General features: G+C 31.2%; 1 protein-coding gene across 1 annotated transcript; it reads left to right on the top strand.

Moving 5' to 3' along the window:
- Positions 1 to 4,231: 4,231 nt before the first annotated feature.
- LOC106469214 (sodium channel protein para-like) lies at positions 4,232 to 11,207 on the top strand (the record flags this gene model as incomplete). Its single annotated transcript, XM_013929682.2, has 2 exons — positions 4,232 to 4,502; positions 8,476 to 11,207. Coding segments are annotated over 2 exons (1,320 nt in total), but the record flags the coding sequence as incomplete, so codon positions are not given.
- Between the last annotated feature and the right edge of the window lie 1,686 nt (positions 11,208 to 12,893).

Raw genomic sequence — 12,893 nt, 5'->3', positions numbered from 1 at the left:
TTATATCTCTTCTGTGTGCCAATGAATAAGACGTACTTATCACCTTGGTCTCATTGTCACCATTTCTCTTTGACTTCATTACACTGTAACGTATTTTTCTTATTTCACGGGATGGTTCTTCCATGATCTCTAAGTCTCTTCTATCTCAGGCTTTAGGGTGGCATTTCAGTTACAGTTTCCCTTCTTCTCTGCCTCTTTTCTACTCTCTTTCATTCTTTCCTTATCCACTGCCCCACCCCCCTCCTACTTCTTGTCTCATTGGATTATCAATTTGGTTCTCCGTGCTCTTAACTGGGTCCCTATCAAACCTCTAGCAGATGTTTCTGCTGTACTTGGACTCATGAGCCCTATTTCTACTTATTGCTGATAGTTGTTGTACACATATCTACTCCCTTGTTTCCTACCACTTTCTCATTACTGCTCTTCCCCTCTCCTTTGTTCTGGCTGGTCTTTCCTTCTCTTATATTCCATAGCAGGAGAAAGTGGTCACACCTTTTTTTCCATATCTTTTTTCTTTTTGATGTTATTTGTGTTCTGTACAGATGCTCTTGTCCTGTCCAGACTGCTCAGTGTTTTGTCACACTCTTCCTCCTTGTGGTTACTCACTGTTCCTTTATGACTGGAACACCTCCTCTACCTGGTCATCTCTCCTTACCCCATTATGGATTGGATCCACCAGCTCATATGATTTAACTATTTCCACTATCTGACTGTCTTGTTCCAGTAGTATAAAGACTTCCACCAATGGCCATTCTACAGTTAACCCACACTTGTAACAAATGTGAGTATTTGTTTACTTATTCCTTCCTCACACTTTTGGGTTCCACTAGGTGGCCAGTGTTGCCTCACAGAGCATACTTATCCAAAATTCCACATTGGGCCAGCATAACAGAAAACACTCAGACCATCTGCTCTGGCCCAATCAGTGCCAACTGTGAGATGGGGTGTTTCACAACATCACTGGAGTTCTACTCATGGTATTTCTATGTAACTTTTCTAGTCCGATCCAGACTGTACCCGTTCCATTGTCTATCATAGAAAAAGCCAGCACAAGAGTCATGTTTCTGCTTGCTTCTCTGGCTAGGGTTTTGCAGGTGCTCATGCACAGAGTCTCATCATGCTCATCTATGTAATTTCTACATCAGTCCCTCCACCATTTCAACATGAAATTGTAACTAATTTGTGCATGAAGGTGAGTCATCGTATTGGAAGTTAACATTTTCCTTATCTAAAAATGTATTTCTGATAGATACTCACCACCATGCACATTCTCACCCTTACTCCCCACTTTCCCAGTACACTTTTCTTATCAAAAAATAAGGATTTTCACACATGAACATAGAGGGAGTATTTGTGCAAGGAGGTGTTTAACTCTCCTATTTGTAGAGGGTTTTGCTGCATGATACATGGTACTGCAACTTCACATATTTCCATGTGAATTTTAGGTGGGAGTTTTACAAGGCTGGTGTTGTGCAAATCTCTTAAGGCAACATAATGTGACGTCAAGAGGAAAATAGCTAATCTGTGCATGGAAGTGAGTATCTATCGAAAATACATTTTCAGGTAGGGAAAATATCAACTTTCATTTAACATTTAGCACTACTTTTTACTTTTTCTTTTCTTTTTTGTATTAATTTATAGCACAAAGTCAATTAAACAGCTCCACATAGTCTTTCATATGATTATTCATATTGTTCATTTTTGGAATTTGTTAACTGAAAAAAAGGGAGAATTAAATATGAACTTGATCTAAAATGGAAATGAAAGTAATTCTCACTAGTTCCAACATCATCTACTTTTTGTTTGTTTTAAACACAGTCACTCAGTGAGTTATCCATGTTGTGGCCACCACAGAGATTAAACTGAAATTTAGTGCTATAAGGAGGGCATTATTTTTTTATAAACTGGCCAACAGTTATTTCATGATGCATTTAACAGGGTGTATATGCATCCTTGAAAGACCATGAAATTGAGAATCAAATTTCAAGGGCTTGAAAGGGGGCTTTTTTTTTGTAAAAGTACTTGAAAATATTATAACAGCACAATATATTGATATATCTAACTTTAGTGCAAGTTGCGAAGTTGAGCACAATAAATAGTGTTTCTTTTCTTTTTAGTCTACATTCATATGTTGAACAAATAAATAGGAATTTTATAAATTGATTGATTTTGATGTAAACTTTAGCTTCCAAAAAATGCTTGAAAAACATTCTGAGAGTGCTTAGAAATTCCTAGAAAAGTGCTTGAAATTGATCTGAACAATTCAGTATGCACTATGATTTAATCCTTCTAAATTTTTTCAAGATTATTTAGTTTCCAAAGCATATAAAAGGTTAAATTAATCACTTCAATTTTGTTTGCTCACACCCTTCACTAAGTCTGAATTATTTGAGTGTAAATAGCCTTTGTATGTGCTAATGAAATAAATTGTTATGTACCTTATAGAAAGTCTCAGTAATTGAATATAATTTTCAGTAATAAAAAATACTTGTGTTGTTTGAATATTTACTGCACTTCAATGTAATTATTACAACTCTAATGCAAAATAACACACAGAGCTACATTTTTTATCTCAATCATATGTAACATGCAAAAACTCGTACATTTAATTTTAGGAAATATTTCATTTTTGAAGTCAATTTTATTAATGATTGTAAAACAACTATAGTTTGTACTATAAGTATAGTGAAACTACAAGCCAACAATATTTTCTTCAGATTGTGTGTATCATTTTAGGTAGTCTTTTCTTAGAAAAATGTATAAACAATCAGTGGCATGTTTAACATTGGTGCAATCAAAACAACATGTCGATGGGCCCCTCATATTGTAAAGCAAAATAAACTTGTAAATTTATATACCTATAGCTGATCAGTATGGATGGGCCCCCTAAGAAAATGCACCAGTAGTTTGAGGTGTTAAAAATTCCTTTGTTTACAATCATTGTTTTATTGGGTGATTATCATAGTTAACTGGCAGAACAGATTTGTAAAATATCTTGAAATCATATTTTGCATGAAACCATGCTTTTTTTTTTTAAAGAAAAAACGTCCTCTGATAAACAACTAACATTTTCCAAAAACACTGAAACAAAACAATAACATGCTGAAATATTCTATTCAAATCATTGAAACATCTTATTTTGTATGTAAACCAACATAATTTACTGATAACTGTGTATGGTGTTAAATTAAACACTTATATAGTCTAATATAACAAAACATAGTTATATTCTATTGAGTATTTAATTAAATACAATACATATATGAACACAATGGCAGAGTTTAAAAAAATATTTTTTTTTGTCAATCAATGAATTATAAATTTCATTTCTTTTGTTAGACGTTTTTTATTGATTTAAGTTGAGCTGGCAAGGGTGATTAATACTGGAAACAGCAACCCTCATATCTGTCCAGTGTGAACTAGTGAAACTATTGTTTTGATTAAACAACGCAAAGTAAATCCTATCAATTCGTGAATCTGATCTGGTATTTAGTTGTAAAAGTATGTTTTACAAGTATATGTTATTTTGACAACTGTGGTGCCTTATGGTAGTAAGACATGTAAAAAATGTTTAAAAATAATAGTGTAAATTCATTCCATATTCCAAGAATGACATTAGTAGTTTTGTGATGTCTCATCTTCTTTCTTGTTAGCATTTTTTTTTTTAAATAGTAAACATTTCTTTAGCTTCATACTTCACAAATACTACTAGATTGGTGTAAATAGAGAAAGAGTCTTTGCATAAAATTTAGTTCTTGGTTATATCTTATGTTTAAAAGATTTAATACATTAGTTATCATCAGTGTATAGTTTTCACAGGAGAAAAGAAAAACATTAAAACTAGTATCATGAGCTTATGCATTTTTGATCAACTTAGAAATTTTAAATTTACTGTGAACTCTGTTGCTTGTGTACCAGTGGATGATTTTCCATGCCTAAACATCATATCTATTTAGGCATCAAGATGCAGTTTTTGTATGAATTTTGTCACAATATTATTAGAAAAGTTATTTTTCTTGTGAGCAAATAACCAAATATACAAATCTGTTATATAATTTATCCACAATAATTCATGCTGGATTGCTATCTAGTTCTTCTCATAGTTCACCCCTAAGGTGATTGTGTCTGCCTTGGTCATTAAAGTTACTTTCTATTTGTCTCATTACAATTTAATCATTAGGCATTGATGTTGAATCTTACCAGTAATACTATTGCATTTTTCTTATTACAGTTTAAGCCTCAAGCTGTAATTTTTGACCTGATCACCAACACCAAGTTTGATATGGCTATCATGGTTTTTATCATGTTGAACATGATTGTCATGGGTTTAGACCACTACAGACAAACAGAAATGTTTGAGCTTATTGTGGAAAGACTGAACATCTTCTTTATTGCTGTCTTCACTGCTGAGTGTGTTCTCAAGATCTTTGCTCTTCGATGGCATTATTTTAAAGAACCATGGAATATATTTGATTTTGTTGTTGTAACACTATCAATATTAGGTGGGTATAAACTCAGAAGTAATTAGGTCTAAATTAACAGGCTTTTCAGAGACAAGACAAAAGTATGATGTTAATGAAATTGTATTATTATATAAAGCAAACAGTAAAAAAAATATATATACATACATCAACTGTTGGTCTTTCTCGAATAGTCAGTACTTGAAAATATGCTCTTGAGAACAATTTGGTGCACTGAATGAGCATTTAATTGATTTAAAGTATTTGTTGTGAGTTAATGGTGGAAAGTGTATTTAAGACTAAGTTCATATGACTTACAACATGCATATATTTGTCAAGGGAAAATTAGCTGTTAAAATGTCTGTTGTTTTAAGTTATTAATATGTGATTAAAATTGTGTTGTAGTTTACTTTTTTTGCACTTTTCATAACTCATAATTTTGTCCAGTACTGCAATTAGAAGTTGCTTAAATAGTTTATTCTATAAATACCTCATACATGTTGTACTAGGTTTTTACATTATAAAGAATATCAATGAGCTTATGAGTTTTGAATGTTATATTTCCCACTATGCACATACCAGCGTCCCATTCATTATATTGTTAACTTAGCTTTTACATGAAATAATCTTATATTTATTTCTCAAACTTTTAATTGTTTCATTTTCAAAGACAAAGTACAGCCAGTACCTAAAATAAATAACCTAAAGGAGTACCAGTGCTTTGGATTTTTTTAATACTTCCAAATAGACTCTGAACATATTAAGATATTTCATAACACTAAATTTCAATAATAATTTATAGTCTTGTGTACAGGAATAATACCTGTGAATAAAAAATTATTTGTTTATTGTGAAGTATAAATACAGAATCAAGATTGTCTACTTGCCAGGTGAACAAAATTAGCATGTTCTATGCATGATGTTGCCTAAGGGCATATAAAGGGTAAAATTGGAAACTTTAATAAAGCATCTAGACGTTTTAATTTTAAAAGATGTAGCAATCAAGCTTTAGCTGTCTACTTTACTACCAGGTGCAGTAGTAATTCTGGTTTTAGTAAACATGAAAAATAAATCGATTTGCAGGTCATTGAGGTTGATTGCAAGTTTGAATAACAGTTATAAAATTGTTAACATAGTGGTTCATAAACGAAAAGAAAAATAGAATAATTAAAATTTTATAATATGTATCTTAAATTGATAAACCAGTGATTATCACCTATATTTATTATCTTATTGATTCCACTCAAATTCAGCAATTAGTGAATATTTATCACCATTAGTAATTATCTAGATTTTTTACTCTACTCACACTTTCTTTTGGTCTTTTATGCAGAAGATAGAGTTTGAAAACCAAACTATTTCTTTGATTAGCTCATTGGTTCCACTCTTAAAAGATCAGCTTTTCCCTCTATTAATAATTTTACTCTTTGCTATAGATTTTCTCAACATTTTGAGTTACTTGATATAGTCAACATAAGAAATTCACTTCAATCTTTCTTTCAGACTCTGAAGTTTAAATCACTAACTTGGTGTTTCATGCTTCAGTTGTTAGTTATTTTTGCATGAAAGCTGCTGGATGTTGACCATAATTATTGTAGATAAGTTTTAAGTTGGGAAAGCAGATGTTAAAGCACAACATCAGATTTTGTTTTGTTTTTATGCTTCAAAGGCAAATAATATTGTTCTTTATTCTAAGGATTCTATTTAAATTCATCATGGAAAAGCTCTGAACTAATTCATTATGTACCTTGATTAAGTTTATGTTGTCAACAATAAATAGAAATATAGACAATAACTCAACATTTACTATACTGTTGGTTTTTAAACATCATTATTACAGTAATAAATTTACAAACAATAATTTATAAGCATAATGAAGAAAGATCAATGTTCCCCCCAATCTAAACCACTTCATTATGCTTATAGATCTTTGTTTTCCAGTTTATTATTATATTAGCACGAAATGCTTCCATACTCAAATATCATTACAATTAAGTACATTTTGAATACTGCTTCTAATACAACTGGGAAGTTCCTAACTATGATTCAGGCAGTGAAGAAAAAAGAAAGAGTAAAATAATCTAGGAATTCAATTTGCTTTAACTATTTCACTGCCATAGCCAGATATATATTTTCCTCTAGAACACTTTCATGTGAATTTGGAATCTTGCACCACAATGAAGAAAGAGAATGTTGCTTCAAACTTCCCAAAGTCTACCAGTTTTAATTTTTCATAAGTAATGAAAAATTAAAACATATTTTTGTTTTTTATTGCATACCTGACACTGGGATAGTAGTTTATCCATAAATGTGCCAATGAAAGAGTTAAAAATTTTATTTGTTCAACCCTAGGTTGCTTTCATTTAACTGATATCTTTGTTTCTGTGCTTATTAATCCCTTTCCTGCTATCCTATGCTTCTTTGCTTTACTCATGTTCTTCCATGAGATGTATATTGGGGCTTATATTGTCCAGTTTTTTGCTAACAACCTTACAACCTATTTTCATTTTTTGCACACCAAATGTGATTTAGTCATATGTTTGTGTGAGCAGTGAATGTAGCTACTACTACCTTTATGACAATTATGTTAAAAATATTGTTCTCTATATCATTGTAAAAGTAATATGCATTTCTTTTATTCACATTACTTAAGTTTGTGTGAATTACACATATAGATATTTGTTGGGCTCCTTAAAGCAACTTTAATATGTCCATTAGAATATACAAGAAGCTACTAAGTAAATCAACAAACTACTTATTTTATAAGTTATAAAATAAAAAGATACCGAGTCCATATTTACTACAAAATGTTTACTGGTTTAACAAACATAAGTTTTTATAATTGCTGAGATACTGTAGTAGGAACAGTAAAATGTACCACAACTTTCCTTGTTTATTACAAATAACAAATTTTTATTTAATTTTTATGAATACCTTTTGGTTTTTAGTCTATTATTTAACTTATACAATTCAGATAACTTATTGCTAAGATATTTGAACACTGAAGGTTTTATAAGTTCTTGCAAATAATTTTAACAGTAAGAACAGTCATAATATTTAACACAAAAGCCATTTCAGGCATAAGTTTATGTAATTTACATAATTACTGCCTCAATCATTCTCTTGAGACATTATTTATCTATGCATGTATGCAAATATTTCAAATGCTGTAACACTCATAGTATGGCTCTTTCTAGATCATTTTACTCTGTGGAGTTTGTTTTTTCATTTGTTTTTTTTTGGGGGGGGATTAAAACCAGCTGAAATATTTTGAAATTATATTTTTGAATTACCGGAACACCTAAAATTCTGAGATAATATGTAATTTTTTCTGAAACTAAATTCAAAATATTTACTTGGTAAATAATATATTAAATCACTTTTTATATGCTGCTATTAACCCTTCCTCTCCCATTGGTTAGGGTCCCTTGTGTGTATTTGTAGCAACTAGTACATATAAGCTAACCTCTAATTGCTAGAATTTTGTGTTAAACTAGCTAAGAAACTAAGCAAAAGCTTCTTTAACAGTATTGCTCTGATAGATGGCTACAAAATAACTTTGTGCCACACAATTATAAATAACATAATTGACAATTATTCCATTCTACTGTTGCTTTATCATCTTTTGATTTAAATTAATACTAGTTTTTCCCAATATGTGTTAAATAAATGCTGGATATTTCTTCAAAACAGACATTTTATAAGTCCATAAACAATTTTCATCTCACTAATCACACTAAAATCCAAAATTTGACCTAGAAAACTAACTTACTATGTTAAAGACACTTTAGATAGTTTTCACCTTAAAAATAAATTTTCATGATAAAAAAATATTGTTAGCTGTACAGTGGTTTAACTTTTAGAAATAACAAATCCTGAAATGTTTCTAATAAAATATAAAATTGTAACAATCACAACTGTCATGTTCAAGAAATTTATATTTTCCATACTATTTAAAACATTGTCAGACTTAAAGTCATGATTGTTATTTATGCTCTACTTTTCTCTCATTTAGGTGTTGGGCTCAAGGACCTGATTGCTGCTTATTTTGTTTCTCCTACCCTTCTTCGTGTAGTCCGAGTTGTTAAAGTAGGTAGAGTGTTAAGATTAGTGAAGGGAGCTCGAGGGATTCGGACCCTGCTTTTTGCCTTGGCCATGTCTTTACCTGCTCTCTTCAACATCTGCCTTCTTCTTTTTCTTGTCATGTTTATCTATGCTATTTTTGGTATGGCTTTTTTTATGAATGTGAAACACCGTTATGGAATTGATGAAAACTTCAACTTTGAAACTTTTGGTCAGTCAATGATTATTCTTTTCCAAATGTCCACATCAGCTGGTTGGGATGGTGTTTTAGCAGCCATAATGGATGAGAGTGATTGTGACCCTTCTATTGACACCTCAGAGGGAAACTGTGGGAGCAGAAGTATTGCAGTTGCATACCTTATTTCTTATTTAATTATAAGCTTTCTCATTATCATAAACATGTATATAGCTGTTATTCTGGAGAATTACAGTCAAGCACAGGAGGAAGTTGAAGAAGGATTGACTGATGATGACTATGACATGTATTATGAAATATGGCAGAAATTTGATCCAGAAGGCTCACAGTACATTCCATATGAAAAGTTATCAGACTTCATGGATACTCTTGAGTTTCCCCTTAGACAACCTAAGCCTAACAAGTACAAAATTATTTGCATGGACATCCCTATCTGTGAAGGAGAACAGATGTATTGTGTAGACATTTTAGATGCACTCACTAAAGAATTCTTTGCTACAAAGGGTCATGTAATTGAAGAAAGTGCTGAGCTAGCAGAAGCAGTCCCATCCAAAGACAACAGAAAGTTCCAGCCAATCAGCAGTACTCTGTGGCGGCAACGGGAGGAGTATTGTGCACGTGTGATTCAGCAAGCATTAAGACATTTTAAAGAAAGAAAATTACTATATACAGACAAAACACAAACTGCCCTTGGTGTTGCAGCTAATAATTTTGTGACTAGTGATCATAAAATTGTGGTTTATTCACGGTCATCCAGTGAATCTAGTAGTACCACAGATGTGTGATAAGCACTAAATTTCATAGATGAAAATGTTTCAAACAAGAAGGCAGCCAACAGGTAAACAGGTATCAAGCTGTATTTTTGTATTCTTATGCAGAAGAGACCAAGACCATTCTGCTTACAACACAGTGGTTGATTAACATGATAACAATGGTTTTTCCACTTGTTATTTTTCTAACGACTATTAATTAAAAGGTCAACATCTCTACTGTGTACATATGCAAGGCTTTGGAGTCAAATCCTCTAAAATAATTATTTGTTCAAATTTGGAGACACTTTGTGTTTTGTTGCAGGATGAACTTCAGGTATGCTTCCTGTTTATTCTTCCTTGTTTAATGTTGAAACAGTTCACAATCAAAGAATCTTTGCTGGAATTACCAATATTGTACACAGTTGTTTTAAAAAGGTTTTTACTTGTAAATTTCAATTATCTAATTATGTTGCAGCACAATCAAAACATTTGTCTTTACTGCTTTTAACTGTATTCCTCTTTTATAATGAATTGAGTTGCTCAGCTAGACTTTTTAATATTTTGATGTATTTTAATTTAATCTCTTTTTCTTAAGAATTAGATTTTTTATAAGTTTAATGATTCTTCTAGGCTTCTTGTAACATATTTATTTCCTTACTAAAACATCAGAGAAAGTCAAGAAAATGGAAGATGTTGGTTCTACATTTAATAATGAGGATTTCTTTTATACTGGGCAACTCCAGCTGTACAGTAAATTATTATTTACAGTAAATGGTCATATTGCTAATGAGGTATGAGTAAAGAAAATATAAAACTTTTAGAAAAATAACTTCTATTCATGAATAGCATTCTGCTTGATTTATCTGCTACAAAACCTATTCTCTGTTTCAGACCAGCCCAGGAAAGCTGAGGCATGTTGTATAATTTGTTGTTCCCAACCTAATAATGTATTCTGTCATATAAAATAAGTTTCCATATTGAAATATGTATATCTATTTAAATAAAGAAATAGTTATCTATATAAAGAAAAGTACTTATAAGAGCTGCTCCCTTGCCCTTCTAATGGGAGTTAAGAGATGCTAAAAGTGTTTCAGATGATAAATGTATGCAGGACTACTTCACAAGGGCTATTTTGTTTCTCATGTGCCTTCATAAGTTGTAATTTTACATGCATCTGCAATGATCGTGCATCAGAAATCAAGTTATCAAGTATAAATGATGATCCTTATTTGTTCTGGTGCAGTGTGTTTGTTTCACTATCCAAAGTTAAAACTTTGTACCAACTGTTTTGGGCCCCTTTCACATCATTTCAAAGCAAATCATTTAAACTTTCTAATGTCAGTATTCCTGAAAGCATCTATTACACTTGTGTTATGGACAAAATGAGTTAGCATCAGTAAGCCCTATATTTTTCTTTAATCTATTGAGGGAATTAGGCCGACCACTAAAGTTGAAATTTATAAGTTGATCTTTTCATTTCTACTTTATTATTCCAGCCCTTTTGGAAGTGGTCAGGAAGAGGCTGAAAGACCAGGAAAGTAAGGTATTGAGAAAGAAATTAGCCATAAGCTTCCTCTCTTATTATTTCCACTCCCTTGTTTGTTTGGTATTCAATTTGGCCTTTCATAGATGTTCTTACTTTGTAAAACATAACAGTTTGTATCAAGTTCCCTGTATATACCTCATTGAATAAATTTTGATAAATTTACCACATCAGTTTTCAGCAGTGTCTGCAGTTTGCCTTTTTTTTTTCCCCTGGTCAAAACACATTAAAATGTTAAGCTACACAAAACAAAGAACTACCTCTTATATATAAGAATTATAATTTTTTGTTCCATAATGCAACACAAAATATTGCAAATGTTTTCTTTAATCTTTTAGATAATTCAAGAACTCAGGATTGAGCAATATAGATTTTAAAACATTTTGGCAAAAAAAAATAGGTTTGATATCATCTGTAAACTACTGAAAATACAATTGCTCATGTTGGAAAGGCTTGTTTGATAATACTTTTTTATATGCTAAATAATACACTGGTTAAACAACACACAGGTCTCAAACACCAAATTTAAAACTAAGACACAATTTGTATTTACTCCTTTTGCATCACTGTTGGTGCATTAAAAGTATTTAAATATTTCTGGGGATAGATACATGCCTGCACAATATTATAATACATGTATCTGACTTGATGACAAGGAACTTACTTTTGAAGATGACTTTCATGGATAATGAAAGAAACTTTATTACAAATGTACAATGTTTTTACAAGATTATGTCATCATCGGCACAAGTAGTTTACATAGACACAGGAATATGTATACATTATGGAACAAAGAGGTCACATGACTGGAGATTGCTTAACAGCTTGGTATAGGTATCTTGGTACCCTGGAGTTCTGGTTTAGAGTAGGGCTATTTTGTTCAATTACGATGTTTCCTTTATTATACATTTATTGATGTTTAATTCTTTGTTTAAAATTATGGTATAGATATACTGTGGTTTTTCGAGTTGCAATGGTGGTAAACATTATGTTCAGTGAATCTGGTTTCTCTGCTGTAGAATTCTGGACAGTTATTGCATGTTATTTTATAAATGACGTTGGTATTATGTGATTCTGTATAATTTTTAATTAGTAATGATTTTAGTTTAAGTCAACAGGAATTTTATGTTTAATGAGAAATTTTCTTCAAGTGTTGATTATTTTTTAACTGATTTCAGGGATGAATGGTAAACTGTGTAATGTTGGGTTGTTGTTTGGTGTATCAGTGTGTATTTTTTTTTTGTGAGTTGAGTTTTGATGTTTTAGTTCTGGTAGTGTGGAAATTTTTGGAAAATAGTTGGAGGAAATTTGTTGATGTGAACAAAATAGCCCTACTCTAAACCATCATCCATGGGTACCAAGATATCTTTACTCAGCTGTTAAGCAATCTCCAGTCCTGTGTCTATGTAAACTACTTGTACTTGATGATGACATAATCTTATCAAAATTTTGTACACTTATAATAAAGTTTCTTTCATTACCCATTCAAGCCGTTTCCAAACCTTATACATGTATCTAGTTTAAACTTTTTCATTTAAACCTCAAGGCTGTAAACATAGTGGTACACAACCTAGCCCTTTTATAATTTGCTAGCTCTAAAAACATGTTTCACAGACGTAATATCTGAAATTCACAGAAACTGTAAATTAGTATTGTATCAAAACCAATAAAATCCTCTTTCTATACAGTCAGATCAATTTTTTGTTTCTGTTTTTTTAAATATGCCCCTGGACACGTATGAAATCTGAGGTCATTGTCAATAAACTTATACTTGCTAAACTTCAGTCTTTGTAAAAAAGACTTTCAAGAAAGTATATTTCCACAGTTTTTGTTATAATTTAATCTTGCATTATATGATG

The sequence above is a fragment of the Limulus polyphemus genome, unplaced genomic scaffold, assembly GCF_000517525.1.
Source record: "Limulus polyphemus unplaced genomic scaffold, Limulus_polyphemus-2.1.2 Scaffold3358, whole genome shotgun sequence".
In the NCBI taxonomy this organism is placed as follows: domain Eukaryota; kingdom Metazoa; phylum Arthropoda; class Merostomata; order Xiphosura; family Limulidae; genus Limulus; species Limulus polyphemus.
This window is presented reverse-complemented; position numbering and strand designations above follow the sequence as displayed.